The sequence below is a fragment of the Pseudochaenichthys georgianus genome, chromosome 9, assembly GCF_902827115.2.
Source record: "Pseudochaenichthys georgianus chromosome 9, fPseGeo1.2, whole genome shotgun sequence".
Classification (NCBI taxonomy): Eukaryota; Metazoa; Chordata; class Actinopteri; order Perciformes; family Channichthyidae; genus Pseudochaenichthys; species Pseudochaenichthys georgianus.
Window position 1 is genome coordinate 7816303 of NC_047511.1, and position 22448 is coordinate 7838750.

The 22448-nt window shown below is 40.4% G+C and overlaps 1 protein-coding gene and 6 non-coding genes across 7 annotated transcripts in view; all 7 read left to right on the forward strand.

Moving 5' to 3' along the window:
- The first annotated feature begins 3093 nt into the window (after positions 1–3093).
- sncaip (synuclein, alpha interacting protein) overlaps positions 3094–22448 on the forward strand; it is a 35486-nt gene continuing 16131 nt past the window's right edge. Inside the window, exons 1-5 of the mRNA XM_034090962.2 lie at positions 3094–3203; positions 15065–15152; positions 15811–15883; positions 16126–16715; positions 17567–17735. Coding sequence (XP_033946853.1) covers positions 15096–15152; positions 15811–15883; positions 16126–16715; positions 17567–17735 — 889 coding nt within the window. The 5' untranslated portion in view covers positions 3094–3203; positions 15065–15095. The remainder of the gene's footprint in view (positions 3204–15064; positions 15153–15810; positions 15884–16125; positions 16716–17566; positions 17736–22448) is intronic.
- trnaf-gaa (transfer RNA phenylalanine (anticodon GAA)) lies at positions 10488–10560 on the forward strand. The gene has a single exon. It is a non-coding gene; the product is annotated as a tRNA-Phe (tRNA).
- trnaf-gaa (transfer RNA phenylalanine (anticodon GAA)) lies at positions 10881–10953 on the forward strand. Its single transcript has one exon. It is a non-coding gene; the product is annotated as a tRNA-Phe (tRNA).
- On the forward strand, positions 11274–11346 carry trnaf-gaa (transfer RNA phenylalanine (anticodon GAA)). The gene has a single exon. It is a non-coding gene; the product is annotated as a tRNA-Phe (tRNA).
- Positions 11667–11739, forward strand: trnaf-gaa (transfer RNA phenylalanine (anticodon GAA)). Its single transcript has one exon. It is a non-coding gene; the product is annotated as a tRNA-Phe (tRNA).
- Positions 13493–13565, forward strand: trnaf-gaa (transfer RNA phenylalanine (anticodon GAA)). The gene has a single exon. It is a non-coding gene; the product is annotated as a tRNA-Phe (tRNA).
- On the forward strand, positions 13886–13958 carry trnaf-gaa (transfer RNA phenylalanine (anticodon GAA)). The gene has a single exon. It is a non-coding gene; the product is annotated as a tRNA-Phe (tRNA).

The window sequence follows — 22448 nt, forward strand, 5'->3', positions numbered from 1 at the left end:
GAATTTCTCCAAATGTGACATGAATACCACTTGGATTTATGGATTAATTAAAATTATTTGCTGAATAAATGTCTCAGTGACCCGACAAAACATTTATTTAAAAATAACCTAAAAAGTAAAAAAACTGTTTTATAGCTGAAGGTCTTGTGATCATTTTAAAGTTGGAATGAAGTCTCTAGCTGGAAGTATGTGGAAGAAGTAGCATTTGGCGCAAGGTGTAGGTAAAAGAGGATTTGAAGGTTCCTCCCATTGAGTTACATGTTAAAAAAAGAGTTTAAAAAGCTGAATATTTCAAAAAGTATAAAATATTTTGGAAAAGTTGAAAGTTTTCCATCATGTGCTGAACAGGCTGAGAGCCAAAATATTGGTTGAAAATTCTAGAAAATCTAAAGTGTAATGTAAAGCCATAGTTTTCAAATTGCTTTACAATGAGTTATAAGAGAAACTACATTTGATTTTTTACAAATATTTGAGGTATTTACATTACAATTAAATGTGTTTTTTTTTACCCCTCTCATCATTGTGGTTATGGTCAGTAATTGTTGTTCAAAATAGAGATTTAAATTATATATTTTTTCAAAGTTAAAGATGAATATAATCGAGTAATTTCAGGATACATGACGCATGGTATAATATAAACCATCCGACCTCTGCAGCTCATTCAGAATGCAGCGGCTCGTCTGGTCTTCAACCTTCCTAAATTTTCCCACACCACTCCACTCCTCCGCTCCCTTCACTGGCTTCCGGTAACTGCTAGAATTCACTTCAAGACACTGGTACTTGCATACCATGCTGCGAATGGATCTGGCCCTTCCTACATCCAGGACATGGTTAAACCGTACACCCCAGCGCGTGCACTTCGCTCTGCATCAGCCAAACGACTCGCTGCACCCTCGCTGCGAGGGGGACCCAAGTTCCTATCAGCAAAAACACGTGGGTTTGCTATCCTGGCTCCAAAATGGTGGAATGAGCTCCCCATTGAAATCAGGACAGCAGAAAGCTTACACACCTTCCGGCGCAGACTGAAAACTCATCTCTTTCGACTCCACTTCGAGCGATAGAATGACTAACAAAGAACTGCTAACAGAGCACTTATATACTAATAAAGGACTGGCTTATCTAAAGCCAGTTGAGTAGCACTTGAAATGATTGGCTCTATGAAACCTGATGTACTTATATGATTCTGTTTTCCTCAAGGTTGTGTCTTCCTGGTCGAATGTACTTATTGTAAGTCGCTTTGGATAAAAGCGTCAGCTAAATGCAATGTAATGTAATGTAATGTAATAAACAGATGTGATGGAATAGAGTGGCGAATCTAGAGTGGCGAAGTCCCTCCCCTTCCGGGGGAGTTCCATGGGACCTTATCTCTGAAAAATTATGTATTGAAGTCAATGGAGAGAGAAAGATTATCTTCTCTTTAAGATTAAGATGAATTACTCATATGATGTTTGTCAATTTAAAAGATAATTTTGCCAGTCAAAAAAATAAAAATGTGACGTAAAACTGTGAAGTAATACATTAGTTTGTGTGAAACGCTGAATGAACTACATCTCTGGTCTCCCTATCACCACAATGAAACACATCCAGAAGAATGTCATGCAAAGCTGCCTGCCTGCCTGCCTGCCTGCCTGCCTGCCTGCCTTTGATTCTCTCTGAACTGCCTGATCTTTTTAATGTTTAATGTCAACCATTTGTGTAGATAGCATGAAGTAGAACAGATCACCGGTGCTAATGTAGCGTTAGCATTTCTCCCCCGGGCTTAAATGGTGTATTATAGAAAGATCACACCGGTGTGACAGTACTCTTCAAAGGGTTCACGAAATATGACTACTACTCTTACTGTTTAACATTGTGGGTTACTTGATGATACTTCATGTTAAGGCTAATACAAATGACAAGGCTAAGACTGTAATGCTAACTAACGTGCTTGCTACTAGCTAGGTAGCTAACTTGATCCAGCCAGCCACTCCTGGTCCTTTCATCAGACGGGAAGTGAAAGAACGAGCAAGACCCATTGCTGGTATGATAACAACCTGGTACTAAGCACACAGGCAGCTTTTTAAAGTTGTCTTATCTTAGCTATCTCTCATATTTAGCGGAGGAAAACAATTATGACATCAGTTATGACATCACTTACGTGACTCTGGGATTTGTAGTCTTTCTAGTTGCATATTTTTCATAGTCTTATATTTCAACAGTTTTACGACAAACTGTGACATGGAAATTATTTTTTAAGATTGACAAACATCATATGTGTAATTCATGGCACAATTTAAACGGGATCGAAAGATACGTTTTCTCTCTCCATTGACTTCAATACATAATTTTTCCGAAATAAGGTCCCAGGGGGCGGAAGTAGATGGGCGTGACTTCGCCACTCTCCAAGCACGCGTTTTGTTGTAGTTTTTTTATTCTAAGGATAACGGAGCTATGTAACGGTTCCACCTCCTCTGTCTGAGCGGCTGCCCTCTGCGAAGATCTTCTATTGAACAGCTTATAAGCAGGAACTAAAAAAGGAAAACCTTTGAGTTAAAGATGATTGGAGTTGAGGTGTAAACATTGGAATGTAACCAAGTTTACTTTTGTATTGTTGTTCTACTGTACAATGGTTGACATACTTATACTTTACTTGAGTATTTTAATGATGTGCTACTTTATACTTATTCTCCACATCTCAGCAATGTTCCTACATGATGTAATAATTTATAATGATGAAAAAAATGTAATGTGCGATTCTATGATGTAACTTTTACTCTTACTACTTTGTACTGCTACATTTTAAATTCAGGACTTTGTCTAGATAATTTTGTGACCTACTCTTAAATGTTCTGAGTACTTCTATAGTCTCTGCTAATGAACCATAGTATAATGCACGTACACATACACATACACATACACATACACATACACATACACATACAGCAGAACCAATAATACACATCAATCTTAAGTGTATAGTGCAAGTGTAGTTCTTCCCTTCTTTCAAACACTACGGTTCTCAGAAACCTGGTCAGAGTGAGCCCTCTGCCTGTTTTCTCTCCTCTGTGCTGCCCATATGTCAAAGTCTTTGTGCTTTTCAAGACAGCGAGGCGACAGAGGGGAAAAAAACAGCTGGATCCAAGGATCAGTGCTGCTAGCGACTCAGCTAGCTGTATCACCCCATCAAGCTAGCTCTTTTTCCTCGGCTGCCTGACTTCCCAAAGGTACCGTACCTCAAACCTATCCGTTAACCGGGAGAAATATGCTCTTTATCCCGGGCCGGTGTCGTTTTTACCTGAGCTTTCTATTTTGACCTATTTTTCGAACTGGCTGCCCGGCTAGTCAGTTAGCTTCTATATTAGCTTCCCTGGATGCTGATTAGCGAGCTAGCTAATTAGCCTCCTGCTGCTTCATAAGAAGGTATCAGAGGATTACATTAGCTGTTTAGACTAAAGAGAGGACACTCTCCCTTAACTCACTTCACTTTCATTGTTTCCCTTTGTAAAACAGACATTTGTATTGCTTTATTAGCTACAATAAGTCACATTGCTACTAATTACCTGGTAACTATTATGTCAATTATTCGTTTTAATAGGAGGAATCACAGATATTGGTCTCATATTGTATTTAATTTGGCTTTCATCAGCATGCAGGTATTTTTCTTTCTCATAATGTAAAAACAAAGTGTCCAAAACAGATTCAAGTATACATTCCTGAAATAACCACTATAAGCACTTACTTGGGTTATGATGATTATTGCTTGCCTTCATCACTAATAAAGCATCTTGAATCTGTACAGACATCATCGTAATGTATAACTTACACTGCACAGCTTGTCATTTTCAAGCTGTTGTTTACATAACAAAATATTTCTGATATTTATTTATATAATAAATGTATACCTAATCACACATGAAGTAATCAACTAAATACTAAATGCACTTAATGATGTATCAAAAGTACAAAAAGAAAAAAACAGAACCACATTTTGTCAGTTTTAGAATACGATTAGCTTTGAAATAAAAAGTTGGATGACACAATTTAGTAAAATGATAAAACACCATGGACTCAAACAATTTGGTTAAGATGTGAAATCAAATCTCAAGTAAAAGTAGAAAAGTATTATAATCAAAATATACTTAAAGTACCAAAAGTAGAAGTAGTCATTGTGCAGATTGGTCCATTTCAGAATAATATATATGATATGTTTTATAATGATTGATCATGAAAGTGTTCTCAAAGCTGGTAAAGGTGCAGCTAGTTTGAATGACTTTGTTTACTGCAGGGTAGCTTGTGGATTTACTCCAGGGGCCTATACTACGAAGCTGGTTCAACCTAACCTGGATATGTTTGAGTTAGCCGGTTGGCCTAATCCAAAACATACGCGCTGTCGCTAAACTGTACTACGACGCTGGTTATCAAGTGGATCGCTCAAGCCAGCCGTTTCCTATCTAGTTAGGTGCGCGTTCACATGAAAGGGGTGGTATTTGGAGCATTCGACCAATCACAAACATGGAGAAGCATACTGACAGCACAGCGTCATACTTCCTGAATGAAAAGTGAACTTTAATACTAGTCAAATATGAAGAAGTTAAACTTTAAACATCCATGACTTAAACACTTTATCCAGGATCAAAGCCACAGAGCTGCACCTGCAAGGTGAATACAGCTGGCAAAAGAAAAATTGTTTGAATGCGTACATTAACAGGTTTATGATATCACTACCCCGTCTAAAACACGATCTGACTTTAATTACATTTGTCTCGAGTGTTTCGTCAACTTAATGTGTTGCTTAAAATAATACTTCTGCATACAGTATGTGACACTGTGAGTGTTGCACAGCCAGATACGGCTCAGCTGACTCAGATAAGGAGATATATGATACATTATGATGTGATATGAATGATAATAGGACACATCGACGTCTGCACTCAGTGTACTCAGTGTTGTGGCAGATATTTAAGTAAGCTTTCTTAACGCTAATGTTATAATAGTCAGATTGCTCTGAAGATGGGAGGTGATATTCTATTAATGTTCACGTTCACACAGTCGGTGATTTTTGCCGGCCATCTTTTCTGCAATGGCAGTTTTTCTGTATTTCCTTTCTCCTGTAATATGACTTGATCGCTTTAAACTCCGCACACTGAGCTCTGATTGGTCAGCAGGCGGTGCTTTCACTCTTAGCCTGCAACCTAACCTGGTCCCGACCAGGTTAGCCGCTAAGCATAAGTTACCATGGAGATCTAGCCTGCTAAAAAGAGAACCAGCTTCGTAGGACCGGAAAGCCGGAGTTTTCCCTTACTTTAGCCGGCTAAAATCCTGCTTCGTAGTATACCCCCCTGGTGGAACTAAAGTCTGATTTAACACTTTGTTATATTTCACATCATTCATCCAGATCTGTAAAGTAACTAAATTAATGTAGTGGAGTAAATGTACTCTGACATCTGGAGTAGATTGAAATACTCAAGTAAAGTACAAGTCTCTCAAAATGTTACTTAAGTACAGTACTTGAGTAAATGTACTTAGTTACTTTACAACATTGCTTATGCAGTTCTTGGTCCCTGAGGGGATCTCTGCTTATTAAAAACACTACAGTACTTTCACAGTACTGCTTAAAGTCAATATATAATGTTTCTAGAATTGTTGCCCTGCCCTCTGTCTACATTCTCTTCATGCTGGTCTAAAAGAAATATGACGTGATATCAATACTTAATGACAGTTTTACTTTTGGAAAAAATAACTGCGATATGAGTCACACATTTTCAGGGATTAACCATTTTTGCATAATTATTCTCATCAACATTGAAAAATATATTAAAATAATCTTGTTTTTAAAAATATCTATATTTTTCTTAGGAGGTCCCTCCAAACAAATATGTTTTGTTAAGTCTGAAGAATAAACATGTTTGCCGTGTATTTCTCTGAATCTACACAATAATTCATTCAGAATGGTATTTTATTTACATTTGAATGTTTTTGTTTTGCACTATTTAAAACTATACAAACATGAAACTGAATTTCAGTAAACAAATTATAAATAGTCCAGAAAGAGGCAGAAAACCCACTAGGCTCTCAAGACTCCACCTTCAAAAAATCACAGTTTTATAGGAAACACAAGATCAATATACGAAAATTTGCTCTAATAAAAAAATGATGGCAATCTTTAGGAGCAACATGCATACTAAACACATCAATCTTTAGGAGCAACATGCATACTAAACACATCAATCTTTAGGAGCAACATGCATACTAAACACATCAATCTTTAGGAGCAACATGCATACTAAACACATCAATCTTTAGGAGCAACATGCATACTAAACACATCAATCTTTAGGAGCAACATGCATACTAAACACATCAATCATTTTACACGTCAATATTTTAACACATATTTGGCCTTAAACTAATATTAAGCTTCCTGCAATTTGAATATTGAACTAGTCCATACTGAGAATTCGATAACATTTCGATGTAATGTGCATCCCTACGTCAATACAGTCCCAAGCGACAGTGAAACAAGTGAGTGAACCCAGAGCACCGTGAGCAGCTCTAATGAGATTGAGCCTGGCCTGCGTCCAGCCTGCAGCTCCTGTGCCTGTAATCAGTCCTGTCGCCTCAATTACAGCTCCACGTCTGCTGCTGAGAGGACACTGGACATGTCTGAGGAGGCTCAAAATAGACACAGACACATTGTTGACGTTTATTTTATGTAAGGAGCTAGTCAGAAGTCCACAGTGGAGTTAGGACTGTCGCTGCCTGATCCACACCCGGAAACCTGATTTTGTTCTGCGCACATGAACAAATCCAGCTACTTCAAATCAGCGCAAATCAGTTTCATTTTTAATTGAAATACGGTTTTGACAACAACATCCCAAGACGGCTTTCAGAAATAAACTAAAGAATGAATTGAAACGGGCGCAAATAAATACAGGAATAACATATCAAAACTGACAAGAAGTTAAAATATAAGATACATTGACAAAATAACATATCGAACTGAGGGCATGAGGGACGAAAAACAAACAAAGAAAAATAAATATTAAATAAATTGTCTTAAAAAATCTTAAATCCAATAATGTGTTTAGGGAAGCTTGAATTATAATCACTTTATCTTGATAAGTGAAACATATCTTTAGAAATAAATATTGATAAAATATGTTTAGGGTACATTTTAAACCACGACCAAAACCTAGTGGTCCACTTAAATTGGATTAAAAAAAAATGTATCTTAGGTTGAAATGTATACATTATATTATATTTGATTTTTCTCTTTATTCAAGCAATGCATTTGACCAGATTGTATTTGGTAAAGAAGGCTGAAATTAGCTCCCCATTTTAGACATGCTTTAACAACACACGTAAAATGCATTTATTTAATAAGGAAACATTTCTATTTTCATAACAACTCAAACCAAAGATAACATTATTTGTATTTAAATCCCCCAAAACTGCTATACATTGCTTGGACATGCGTCAGTCAGTATAATGGGAAGTAGCTGTATTTGCGCTGAACAAACCCGGTATCCGGTACAGGTTGAGTGACATGGACAGAATCAAACCTGGCAACCCAATTTCAGAATGCTTTGTGCAGCCACTGTCAGTTAATAAATAGCTCCAACTTTAACTGCTGCTAAAACCATAATAATACCTTTTTAGATTTCTACTTTCTACTATCCACTCAGCTTTCGGTTACACCTGACCTCTGAGGGAAATGTGAGAAAACACATATCGAGTTTCACTTCGAAATTCCTTCTGAATACTCCCATCTTTGACTTAACTCCAAAAACGGTGTTTCATCTCTCTGAATGTTTTTGTTTCTCGCTGCCTGGAAGAGTTCACATCCATCAGCTGTTCACATAAACACAGAAAAGCCGATGTACTTCTCCTTTCTTTTTTTTTTATTCTGTCTTATTTTTGATGTTGGCTTTCAGGCCTAAACTGTTGTTATCAAGGATGTTGTGCTCGACTGTTTCTCAAAGCTACAATCAGCAGTTTTATTTTGACCATTTTAGTTTGCGGGCGCTCCCACACAGTCTGAAAACAACTCCTCGCTTACATGAAAGTTCTCTTGGAGCTTTATGAACATACTGTGAATGTAAATCTGCTTATTTTTTTTTAAACTAAAGAAACCTCTTACATTTGAATAATTGTACAGAAAATGGTGGAGAAATAAAAGAGAGTTTACAACACAGGCTAAAACATAACAATTAACTCCTCTGAAACCATCTGCAGCACAATGAATGGTCTTTTTTAAAGAGGACATATTATGTTCATGTTCCTATTAGTATGTAGTAGTGTTGCACGGTGTACCGATACTTGAAAGGTACCGCGATACCCTGCCGTTACAAACGGTACGATTCCTCCGTTTCATTAGTATCAGTACTTTAAGAATGACGGGGAAAAGTACTCCGGTGAGAAAGCGCCGTTTTAATAAGAGCCGTGTGTGTTCAGCGCTCTGCTTCCACTCCCTGCACTGCAGCCGTGCCTGCAGTCCCTCCCCTCTCAAGCACGCTCTAAGTCCCTCCCCTCTCTCGTGCACGCGGCCACGCGCTAGCTGCCAGAGCATGTGAGAAAACGAGAAGCATGGCTGCAAGTGGGAGTGCAGCTGCCGCTGCGCCTCGGCTTGTTGACAAAAAAGACGCCAGAAGCGAAATGTGGAAGTATATCTCTGACAGTGAGGGCAAGCCTACGGACACCACGAGGCCTGTCTGTGAGACATGTTTTAGATCCCTGCAAACCAAGGGAGCCAACACATCAAACTTGGCTAAGCACCCTGCCGACCGGAATCCAGAGCTGTTTAAAGAATTTAAAGACAGACAGGTTAGCGAATGTGATAGATAACATAATTACATCATGCTCAAGCCATGCCCTCAAATCTAAGTCAAACAAGTGTAATTTATGTTGTGACAAACGAACGTTTTCGTAGTTTGACGAGGCAATTAATGGCAATGATAACTGTCTAATATGGCTATCTTTTTAGCTAACTTACCAATGTGGCTAACATCTGCAATATACATTTTGTCAATAATTATTTATATGACTGTATTAACATGTTAATATAATATAAAAAAAATTATATTTTATAAAACAAAAAAGTTGTTTGAGATGATGCTTAATTTTATTTAATACGAATTCTTGTCATTTATTTTGTTTATTGTTCTCTTTGTTTAAAAGTTTGTGTTATGGTTATGGTTCTGGTGTGAAATAAAGCACAATAATTACATTTAAGACTGTTTCCCTTTTTTTAAGAAAAGTATCGAAAAAGAATCGGAATCGCAATTCTTGACTTGGTATCGTTATCGAAACCAAAATGTTGGTATCGTGACAACACTAGTATGTAGTGTCTCGACTGTGACATGTCTCCATGCTTTAATGTTCAAAAAGCTCTTTATGTTTCTCATACTGCCTGTGCTGCAGCACCTCTTTTCACCCTCTGTCTGAAACAGGAGCCCAGTCTGCTCTCTATAGAGAACAAGTTGCTAATGGTTATCCTTGTTGACTCGTAGTTTTCGAATTTGGACAGCATTTGGACAACATATGATATAGCTTAGAGATGTCCCGATCCGATCACGTGATCGGGGATCGGAGCCGTTCACGTGATTTTCAAAAAATCGGGGATCGGGAGAAAAAAATCGGGGATCGGGATTTTTTTTGATTTTTTTTTTTATAAAATATATTTTTTTCATTTAATATTACAAAACAAAAATGACCATGTTCACGTCTTAAAGTCATCCTGAGGACTTAGTTTTGGTTTAAAATTACACAACATCATGTATGTGTTGCTTTCTTTGGGCTTGTTTTCATAGACCTGGTTGCTTATTTCTCTGAAATCTGGCAACAGAGTGGGCGCAGTGTCTAATAGACAGTAGCAGTAAGCTAACGAGAGGCTACGTTCAGCTGGTGACTCGGGAGTCGGGACAGAGAAAATGTCAGGAGTTTGGAAGTATTATGAAATTGAAAGTGAAGGCAGTGTAACAGCCAGATACAATGTTTGCAAGGCAGAGGTTCCGCGTGGTGGAAAGAACAGAGCTACGTTCAACACGACCAATCTAATACGCCACCTGAGTAACAAACACCAACAACAACACGGCGAGTACACAGCGGCCACTCAGGTAACGGCACTGAAACAACCAACACTTTTAAAAGGAAAGAGAAACTGCCCCAGAACAGTGAAAAGGCCAACACAATAACAGCCAAGATAGCTGAATTCATCACGTTGGATGACCAGCCGTTATCTGTTACCTTTTTTTTCTCTTAATGCATTGCATAAAAATCGGATCGGGAAAAATCGGTATCGGCAGATTGTCAAAATCAAATGATCGGGATCGGATCGGGAGCAAAAAAAGGTGATCGGGACATCCCTAATATAGCTGCTGACTTAAGGCAGTGAAGTTGTGTGGCATCTACTGTTTTGGACTATTTAAACGTTAGTTGTACTTTCTCAGAAGTCTGTCATACCCTGCATATATTACTTAGTTTTACGTTTGTATTAAACTAAAAGTTGTGCCAAAATAGCTCAGTTGGGAGAGCGTTAGACTGAAGATCTAAATGTCCCTGGTTCGATCCCTGGTTTCGGCAGAATGTAGATTCCTCTGGTGGACAACTTGCTCAATGGTTGAACATGATGACTCCCAGGTTGCGAGCAAATATCTAAATGCCCCTTGTTTGACTTGGGTAGCAGTTATCTTACTAAAGAGGAAAAGTTGCTCAATGGATATGCTTGTTGACGCGTAGTTTGCAAATGTGGACAACATTTGTTATAGCTGCTGACTTAAGGCAGTGAAGTTGTGTGGAATCTACTGTTGTAGACTATTTAAAAGTTAGTTGTACTTTCTGAGAAGTCTGTCATACCCTGCATATATTACTTAGTTTTACGTTTGTATTAAACCAAAAATTGTGCCGAAATAGCTCAGTTGGGAGTGCGTTAGACTGAAGATCTAAAGGTCCCTGGTTCGATCCCTGGTTTCGGCACAACGTAGATTTCTTTGGTGGACAACTTGCTCAATGGTTGAACATGATGACTCTCAGGTTGTGAGCAAATATCTAAATGCCCCTTGTTTGACTTGGGTAGCAGTTATCTTACTAAAGAGGAGAAGTTGCTCAATGGTTATGCTTGTTGACTCGTAGTTTGCGAATTTGGACAACATTTGTTATAGCTGCTGACTTAAGGCAGTGAAGTTGTGTGGCATCTACTGTTGTAGACTATTTAAACGTTAGTTGTACTTTCTCAGAAGTCTATCATACCCTGTATATATTACTTAGTTTTATGTTTGTATTAAACCAAAAGTTGTGCCGAAATAGCTCAGTTGGGAGAGCGTTAGACTGAAGATCTAAAGGTCCCTGGTTCGATCCCTGGTTTCGGCAGAATGTAGATTTCTATGGTTGACAACTTGCTCAATGGTTGAACATGATGACTCCCAGGTTGTGAGCATATATCTAAATGCCCCTTGTTTGACTTGGGTAGCAGTTATCTTACTAAAGTGGAGAAGTTGCTCAATGGTTATGCTTGTTGACGCGTAGTTTGCAAATGTGGACAACATTTGTTATAGCTGCTGACTTAAGGCAGTGAAGTTGTGTGGCATCTACTGTTGTAGACTATTTAAACGTTAGTTGTACTTTCTCAGAAGTCTGTCATACCCTGCATATATGACTTAGTTTTATGTTTGTATTAAACCAAAAGTTGTGCCGAAATAGCTCAGTTGGGAGAGCGTTAGACTGAAGATCTAAAGGTCCCTGGTTCGATCCCTGGTTTCGGCACAACGTAGATTTCTTCGGTGGACAACTTGCTCAATGGTTGAACATGATGACTCCCAGGTTGTGAGCAAATATCTAAATGCCCCTTGTTTGACTTGGGTAGCAGTTATCTTACTAAAGAGGAGAAGTTGCTCAATGGTTATGCTTGTTGACTCGTAGTTTGCGAATTTGGACAACATTTGTTATAGCTGCTGACTTAAAGGAATGGTCCACTCATTAGATAATTAATCAAAACTTCAGTATTTAGTGAAACGTTATGTTTAAACCATACCCTGAAGAAATCAGCGATATTCCCCGGTAAATAATGATTTTATAGCTCTTTTTTATCAAGACCTGTATATTCCGTCTGGCCGCCGCCATGTTTGCCATTTTCAGTAGTCACGTGATGGTCGTGACGTCATCCATGCGTTCACTTTGTCAACACACGGAAACATGGTGGAGTATTTCAGTTCGGACTCGTCAGCAGAGGAACAAGTTTTGACCAATGTGAAGAGATTGGATGGGGGAATTCAGCCATACATATCAGTATGACAATACGACACCCTCTGTCCTAAGACCCTCACATCGTACAAGGAAAAACTTCCGAAGAAAACCCACAGTTTAAAGGGAACATGGGAGAAACCTCAGGGAGAGCAACAGAGGAGGGATCCCTCTCCCAGGACGGACAGACGTGCAATAGATGCCGTGTGTAAATTGAAAAGATAATACATTTGCAACATAGGTAGTCCAAATGTTTGGAAATGCATGTGTGTATAATGGGAAGATGATATAAGATACTATATGTATGCATGTAGTACCACCCTTGCTAGCGATTCCCTCTCTAGTTTAGCATACTCAGCTTCGTTGTCCCTGGCCATAGAATCACGATTTTATGGGGCCGGAAAAACTGGGGGGAAATACACACTAGCCGGTACTACGCTATATGGAAAGGCCACCAAAAACTGTCCTGGCCTGGACGTTAAAACGGGGCTAGCCGCTGCAATGGAAATGCGCTATAACATACCTTATTCTTACTCCGAGCACTACTTCTGCTCCTCCGTCGCTTCACACTTGCAGAGGGCGATTTCTCTACTGGCCGAACTGGTGTCCTGGTCGGTGATGACACCAGAAAGACCGATGGTACTGCATCTCCATTGAGTAATGGTTGTTCTTTAAATCCCATGTTATGTTTGATCATACTCTCAGAGTAGTCGTCCGGAAATGTGAAATGTTCGCTGCATACATGAGCCTGTAAATCTCTCGGTTCAGGCCGGACACATTTCGCTAGCCACTGCCTCCGAATGTACTTATTATGCTTACCTTTTGGCAACAGATGGAACCGAGCATTCCGTGGATTGTTCCTATCCGAATTATGGCAATATTTCGCGATACAGTGAGGCATATTTGAATAGAGAAACTACAGTAAATAACATGGAGATCAACGTGTCTTCGAAAACCAAACGCATGGTTTACGTCACGTCCGGGAAATGGCGGCGCCCACAGTGTTGATGTTATTTCGGTATATAATCAGTTTAAAATCACTGATAATGTCATCGGATTAAAAAAAAAGAGAGAGAGACTGGCAGAGACTGGTCTGTTTTATCGGATGATAATTTTTAAAAAATGAGTGTCATGAGCATACCATTCCTTTTAAGGCAGTGAAGTTGTGTGGCATCTACTGTTGTAGACTATTTAAACGTTAGTTGTACTTTCTCAGAAGTCTGTCATACCCTGCATATATTACTTAGTGTTACGTTTGTATTAAACCAAAAGCTGTGCCGAAATAGCTCAGTTGGGAGAGCGTTAGACTGAAAATCTAAAGGTCCCTGGTTCGATCCCTGGTTTCGGCAGAATGTAGATTTCTTTGGTGGACAACTTGCTCAATGGTTGAACATGATGACTTCAAGGTTGTGAGCAAATATCTAAATGCCCCTTGTTTGACTTGGGTAGCAGTTATCTTACTAAAGAGGAGAAGTTGCTCAATGAATATGCTTGTTGATGCGTAGTTTGCGAATTTGGACAACATTTGTTATAGCTGCTGACTTAAGGCAGTGAAGTTGTGTGGCATCTACTGTTGTAGACTATTTAAACGTTAGTTGTACTTTCTCAGAAGTCTGTCATACCCTGCATATATTACTTAGTTTTACGTTTGTATTAAACTAAAAGTTGTGCCGAAATAGCTCAGTTGGGAGAGCGTTGGACTGAAGATCTAAAGGTCCCTGGTTCGATCCCTGGTTTCGGCAGAATGTAGATTTCTTTGGTGGACAACTTGGTCAATAGTTGAACATGATGACTCCAAGGTTGTGAGCAAATATCTAAATGCCCCTTGTTTGACTTGGCTAGCAGGTATCTTACTAAAGTGGAGAAGTTGCTCAATGCTCAAATGTTGTCCAAATTCGCAAACTACGCGTCAACATGATGACTCCCAGGTTGTGAGCAAATATCTAAATGTGGCTTGTTTAAATTGGATAGCAGGGATTGGTTAGCTGGCTGGCTCTGTTGTGATTGGTCAACTGCCTGTAGATGTCCAACCCCTTAGCCCACGTGCAATGTGTTGGAGCGCTAGCCAATAGAAGCGTGAGTGTCAAGCACATCCGTTCATTTGAACCACCTTGATAGCTTGTCTGGAAGTGAACTAACTCCGAAATTAAGTTGATTTCTGTAAGTTAAGTTGGACAGAAATGACGTGAAATTGGAAAATGAAACTAATCCATTGCTGTCAACATTGTCCCACTAGCTCCTCTACTCTCATGTGGGTTCAGGCTGTGTGTGGCATCTTAAATCTCAGTTTTCTCTACGAGTCACGCTGCTCGCTGATTATCTGCTGTGTGTTGCCTTTGATCACAACAGCTCAGGACGTTTGTGCAGTTGACAGTTTAAACGGTTTAAAGCCTCCAGTATTACTGAAAAGGATTTGAGTTTCAAATCAAACATCTCATTTTATTTCCAGCCATTTGTTAGTTTGTAATCCCCCCTTTAGAATTACATTTTTCACACTTTCCTGTTTATTCAGTATGTCATTTCAGTAAAAAAAGAAATGTTTGGAAGTTTTCCACAGAACTGTTCTCAGTTTCCTTCAGCAGCTTCCTGTGTTTTATTCCTGCAACATAAAACCCAATAGTGTTTTACTTGATCATATTTATGGAGTATGCTTCTCCACAGAATGTACACACACAAGGTCTTACATCATCAGTCATTGAAGCACATGTTAAAGCACACGCAGAAAATTCAAAATATCTCTCTGACTAACGTGAGAAATATTTAGATTTTGAAAATGTAAAGCAGTTAAAAAGTGCTCTATAATGTACTTGTACATTGCTGTAGGATAACGTGTGTGTTTTGTCTGCAGCTGGTGGTGAGGCTGATGATGAGGTGTGAAGATGGAAGCTCCTGAATACCTGGACCTGGATGAGATCGACTTCTCTGATGATTCAGTGGTGAGTGTGATGTAAATAGTCTAACAGGAGCCATAAGATGAGGCCCCCTCCGAAGATGAGGCCCCATGCAGTCTGCGTGATCTGTGTGTAGGGAGGGGCGTGACCAAAGTGACCATTAAATCCTCTCTGAAGTGTGTGCATAGCTTACAAGAGGCAACCTTTGGTTTTGGTATCTAACAAACAACAACCTCAACCCAGCATCCTACCTGAGGCCTGCACTACGAAGCAGGATTTGGGGATAGCGAGGTAACTTCAGGGTTAACTCAGAGTTTTCTGTCCTACAACACTGGTTCACTTCTTACCGGGGGGGGGGGGGGGGGGGGGGGGGATACTAGATAGTAGCCATGGTAACTTATGGTGAACAGCTAACCTGCTCCGGTGCAGGTATTGTTCGAGATAAGAGATCAACTCGAATGTTAGCATCGCCTGCTGACCAATCAGAGCTCTGTGTGGGGAGTTTAAAGCTATGCAGTCACATTCCAGGCTCAAGGAAACACAGATTAAACTGACACATGCAGGAAAGGCTAGCAACAACTCGCTGACTGTGTGAACATTCAAATAGAATATCACTGCCCATATTCAGAACTATCGGACTATTATTACATTTGCTGTAAGCAAGCTTACTTAAATATCTTTTTCTTTCTTTCTGCTCCTTCAGTATTCCGTGACGTCCCTGAAGAGCATCCCAGAATTATCCAGAAGGAGTGATGGCCCAGCCGAGGAGAGACCAGGTAGCTAAATATTATAAATTCAAAGCTTTGTTACGTTTTTATTATTCTTTTAACCAAAACTGTGTTGTGGAATTGCATCTCCTGAGTGTACTGTTGGTGAAATTGTTTAAACTGTAAAACCTGAGGGGTGCAGTATGAAGCAGGATTAGCGGGAAGATAAATGCATGGCATTAATCCAATATTGGGAGTCAAGATGCTTTTTACATTCCACTGATCTCTTATCATGTTCCCTCCTCCTGTAGCTCCAGCCATCAACTGGAGTCGCAGCGTTTCCTCCCTCAGCAGCGGGGGAATCAAACCCACGGGGCTCGCTGAGGTCCACAGTAAGTTCCGGCCGGTGAAGAGGGTCTCTCCTCTCAAACACCAACCAGAGACCAGCGACTGCGACTCAGAGGGGAAAGTCCAGAGCCAGGGTCTGGGCGAGGCGGGGGAGGCCAGTAAGGATGACCCCAACTCTGACAAACCCACCCACGCCTCCACCTCCTCTGAGGGTCCGGGGGGGAAGGTGGACGGCGACAGTGGGGGAGTGGTCGGAGGGAACAACCCCCAGGCTCTATTCGGGGAGCTGGAGCACTACGACCTGGACATGGACGAGATCCTGGACGTGCCGTACATCAAGTCCAGTCAGCAGATGTCCACGCTGCCTCGCGTCCCCCACGACAAGCGCACGGTGACGGGGAGCAACCTGGGCGGTGGCACCCTGGGCGGTGGCACCCTGGGCGGTGGCACCCTGGGCGGAGGCACCCTGGAGAGGACCCGGGGAGGGGGGCTGAAGAGCTCCACTTTACCCCACAATGAGCCTCTGAGTCTGGGCAGCAGCTCACAAACTCCGGTACTTCTAAATGTCATACTTTTCATGTTTCCACTTTCGTACAAATATTAGGCTTCTCTATCCTAACCCTCACCCGCCGCCTACGTCTCAAACTATGGCATGTTGGGTTCTTCAATTTGAGGGAACATAGAGTTCACAAAACCCCCTAGCATGGAACAACATCTGGGTTTGTTAAAGAAGATAAGCCTGCATGATATCCAGAGTTCTTTCTTGAACTGAAAGCCCAGAGCTAACAGCTACAGCGACTTACAACTGACATATTATGGTAGGAAGCTGCTTTTCCAGCTGACCTGATTCTGGCCTCCAACTCTGTAACTAAACTACACTTAAACAATGACTTTAACCAGTAATGGTGGCAGGGAAATAACCAAGCATGAGACACACCAAGGAGTAGAGAGCAGCAAAAGAAGAGGAATGTGCCATCGCTTACTGCTCAGCGATAGTAGCTAACATTAGCCAAGCTTAAATGAGTGTGAACCCACTGTGGATTTAACAAGAGTCTTTATGACAAGGGAAGTGCTTGAGCAGTATTAGTGTAGAAGTAGATGAATAACAGTTATTAAGTTGCTGTGATCAACAATTTAACATGATTAACCAAATGAAGCTCCAATACGCTACCAGCAACACCGACACGTTTCATTTATAAAAGATAATTAGATATGAAATGTAATAGCGCACAGTGAGTAACACCAAATGTAAACATGTTTGTTTACACTGAAATCCAATAGTGCTGCTTATAACCTTGTATCTACTAAAGCAGCTTTCTTTTAAAGGCTTCTGTTTCAGAATGTAATGTGGGCTTTATGAATGAATGATGTAATCAGCTGTTCATTTTCATGTGCTTGCTGCAGTATTGTGTCCTGTCTCCGGTGAAGTGGTCCGACCTCAGGAAGTCCAAGTCGATGGATCCAGACCTCCACAGCCTCCACCGCCCCCCCGCTGGAGGAGGCTACCAGTCGGAGCTGGTCTCCTCCGGGATCCTCAGCTGCTCCTCCTCCCTCTCTTCTTTCTCCGATGCAGGTACGGCCTAAACACACCTAAACCTTTATTCTTCCTCCTGGTTCACCCTTCATTGATGAACAAACCCCCCATAGGGATGTGTAAGTATTCTCCTGATACTGACCATTTCAATTATGATTACAATTAAGGGCAATGTGATTGAGTCTGTATCTTCATATTGATATTAAGTCAAATTCAGCAACCTGTGAAGAAGTTGAGGCTGAGTTTTTATTTCAGAAATAAGTCTCCCCTTTGATGCAAAAGCCATTGCTACATTTATGTATTTGATGGACTATGGTAATGTTTTATAAAGGCATGCATCTTCTCAAAGACTTCACTGCTTTGCTATGGGCCAGGGCTAGTCAGTTAGCATGCTACACTTAGAACATATTTCTGCAACACACTAGAGTGGTGCGGTGATGACGTATTGTTGTGGTCCAAACCAGCTAGCTGGCCTGCCACTTAATTCAGGAGTTTACTTGACAGAAAAAGCGACCTATCGCTTTCCAGTCTGTTAACCCTGTTAACCCTTAAGCGATACAAAATCAGTCAAGTGTCGGGAAAACTCAAATTAAGTTAAAGAGACAAACAACAAAATGAGTGCGGGGCCGAGCAAAAAGCTAAACATATACCACTTCCATCCAGAATGGGAGGAAGAATATTTTTTTGTGATGTCACATTCAAATGTTATTTGCCTTAGTTATTTGTAAAGCAAGCGTCGCTCTGCCAAAGAAAGGTAACGTGGAGAGGCATTATCGGAGTGTTCACAGCATATGACAGCGACTTCCCTCCGAGTAGCGAGTTGAGAAAGATAAAGGTCATGTATTATTGCTACACAAACATTATCTCGCAGTCTTAGTGTCGCCAACTCGTTTCTAACATGCAAAAAGACAAACAAATGCGTCTATGGTCTCTCTCTCTCCCCGTCTGTGTGCGAGGGGGCGGGGCACTTTACACACACGCAGCTGCTACATGCAGCAACACACGGCGGAGAGAAGCGCTCCAAGGTGTGGTTACACTTTACCCGTCTTGAGGTGGACAATGCTCGTTGCCAAGAGCGTTTAGCATGTAAGGGCGGTAACACGAGCTATTTGTCTAAACATTTAGCAAAAGTGCTCCACATCCAGACGGAGGAATGCACCGGGTTGGACTGTATTTCTAGTAGCTCTGTAGCCCCGTCCACGAGTAACGTTTCCACGTCAGCAACACACGGAGTTAACACAATTATACAAGCATGGGTTAATGATTAGAGGTAACAGAGTTACTTTATTTTGTTAAAGTTTCAGCTATTCTGTTAACAGTTCTGTCATCACATTATTTAATACGATTTGTTAAAACATTGTTGTTTCTTTTGATGTGACATATTATTTATTTAATAATAAAAATAAATGTTAATTTTGTTCACAATTTGTTAAGTTAATTTAATAATATATGTATTTTTGAATCAAGTATTCATCTTTATTGTCTTCATTGTTAGTTTCCACATGCCTAAAACAACCTCAAGCTAAATCTAAAAGTTGATGGCTAAATAAGAGCGCTTGAGAAATTGTGCAAGGCATACAGTAATAGTTCGAATAGTCGATTAATCGTTTCATTAATCGATAGATTAATCGATTATGAAATTAGTCGTTTGTTGCAGCCCTATTATCCCATGTATAAGTAAAACGTGTTATTCAGCAACCCTTGCAATTTGGGATTTTATTTTTGGTTGGTAGACCTCGGTGAGCTGGTCATTTCAAAAGTAGCTCACCAGCCAAAAAAGTGTGGGCACCCCTGTGTTAGCTGGTCTCCCTCAACTAAAAGCACATGGGATGTTATGTAAGGGATAATGTGCTGCGACGCGGTCATTATGGGGAAAAGAACACCGACAGGCTGATCAGGAGCGAAGCGAAGCGGAGGGATCTAGATCGGCATGAAGGTGTTCTTTTCCCCATAATGACCAAGTCGCTGCACATTATCCCGCTTATTACATGGCCACATTCTCAACAAAGTAACGTTATGACTCCCAATATTAATTGAAATGCTTTTATGGATTTAGAAAATGATTGTATTGATTTAAAAAATAGTTGTATTGATTTAAATTGACATGCATCCGCGAAGAAAAATAGTCCATTGTTACTGTTTGAACTAACGTAGCAATGTCAGGAACTGCTTCGATAGCGTTTTTGAGGAGCTTTTTGATTACAGATTTGAAAACATCGCTGCTTGCTTTAAAAGTAGCACAATTCATGATGTCAAACCTTGGAAAGTATCTAGATATCCCTGCCCTAATGCCAAAGTAACTGCACACTGTATGTTTTGCCGTTTGATGTATATGTCTGGACCGCTGCGTAAAAAGGAGGGTTTCTGCCCGTTACTTCTCCGCTGTTTTCTTGTCCCTCTTGTCTTTTTCTTTTCTTCACTGGGGACTCATCAGCCACTAACCATTACTCCAAATTACTGTGCTCTCCAAATATATTAAAATGTTAAAATCCTCCATGTTGCTATCACACGACAGCGGAAAACTAAAGACAATCAAACAGTTTGCTTGCTTTTCAAACTGTTACATTTGAAAAACAGTTAGAGCGTCTCTTGTCAGTTTGAAAAGCCAACGGTAGGACCTGCTTGCGTTTTTGAGGAGCTTTTTGATTACAGATTTGAAAACATCGCTCCTTGCTTTAAAAGTAGCACAATTCATGATGTCAAACCTTGGAAAGTATCGAGATATCCCTGCCCTAATGCCAAAGTAACTGGCAAGTGAATATGTGTCGCCGTTTGATGTCTATGTCTGGACCGCTGCGTAAAAAGGAGGGTTTCTGCCCCGTTACTTCTCCGCAGTTTTTCTTGTCCCAGTTCCAAAAGCAAACTGCATGCAGTTTGCTTTTCGGCGCAACTGTATACAGTTCAATCGACCGGACTTCTTTCTGAAGATGTGAGCGTCCTTAACAACGGTCAATAAGTCCTTGACAGCGGTCTGTCTGTTCGGTATTAACAACGTGTCACGTGTTCTGAATTGACCAATCAGAATCGAGTATTCAACTAAGCCATGTAATAAGTAAGGGATAATGTGCTGCGACGCGGTCATTATGGGGAAAAGAACACCGACAGGCTGATCAGGAGCGAAGCGAAGCGGAGGGATCTAGATCGGCATGAAGGTGTTCTTTTCCCCATAATGACCAAGTCGCTGCACATTATCCCGCTTATTACATGGCCACATTCTCAACAAAGTAACGTTATGACTCCCAATATTAATTGAAATGCTTTTATGGATTTAGAAAATGATTTTATTGATTTAAAAAATAGTTGTATGTATTGATTTAAATTGACATGCATCCGCGAAGAAAAATAGTCCGTTGTTACTGTTTGAACTAACGTAGCAATGTCAGGAACTGCTTCGATAGCGTTTTTGAGGAGCTTTTTGATTACAGATTTGAAAACATCGCTGCTTGCTTTAAAAGTAGCACAATTCATGATGTCAAACCTTGGAAAGTATCTAGATATCCCTGCCCTAATGCCAAAGTAACTGCACACTGTATGTTTTGCCGTTTGATGTATATGTCTGGACCGCTGCGTAAAAAGGAGGGTTTCTGCCCGTTACTTCTCCGCTGTTTTCTTGTCCCTCTTGTCTTTTTCTTTTCTTCACTGGGGACTCATCAGCCACTAACCATTACTCCAAATTACTGTGCTCTCCAAATATATTAAAATGAATGTTAAAATCCTCCATGTTGCTATCACACGACAGCGGAAAACTAAAGACAATCAGACAGTTTGCTTGCTTTTCAAACTGTTACATTTGAAAAACAGTGAGAGCGTCTCTTGTCAGTTTGAAAAGCCAACGGTAGGAACTGCTTGCGTTTTTGAGGAGCTTTTTGATTACAGATTTGAAAACATCGCTCCTTGCTTTAAAAGTAGCACAATTCATGATGTCAAACCTTGGAAAGTATCGAGATATCCCTGCCCTAATGACAAAGTAACTGGCAAGTGAATATGTGTCGCCGTTTGATGTCTATGTCTGGACCGCTGCGTAAAAAGGAGGGTTTCTGCCCCGTTACTTCTCCGCTGTTTTTCTTGTCCCAGTTCCAAAAGCAAACTGCATGCAGTTTGCTTTTCGGCCCAACTGTATACAGTTCAATCGACCGGACTTCTTTCTGAAGATGTGAGCGTCCTTAACAACGGTCAATAAGTCCTTGACAGCGGTCTGTCTGTTCGGTATTAACAACGTGTCACGTGTTCTGAATTGACCAATCAGAATCGAGTATTCAACTAAGCCATGTAATAACAGCGGTGAACCGTCAGGGCCTTCAAGGTATTCAGAGAATACCCTGGAACACTCAGATAAAACAAACAAAAAATCAATTTAATTATATAAATAAAATTAATAAGAGAGTCGTATCTGTGTTGTTGATCTGCAATATTACAGTGTTACGTTGATTTGTTTGTCCTTCTCGGACCGTGCACTACGCATTTCAGTGGTTTTGTGTTGGAAAAGAAAGCAACCAATCAGATCTTGTTCTGGGTCTCTGGGTAGAATATCCTTCAACCAAGGTATTCTACATCCTTGATAGAATGCCCTGGCCGTTGCACTGAATGAGAGCGTACGTTTGGACTGACAGTTTGATCAACCAATCATATATTGATTTGTAGCCAATGGGCGTGTTCTTTCAGAGTTCCCCTCGGTTCCAGGGTAGACACGGTTCGCCATTGGATTTCACTATTGGATTTTGGAATGTTGCTAGATCTGAGGCAAACACACAT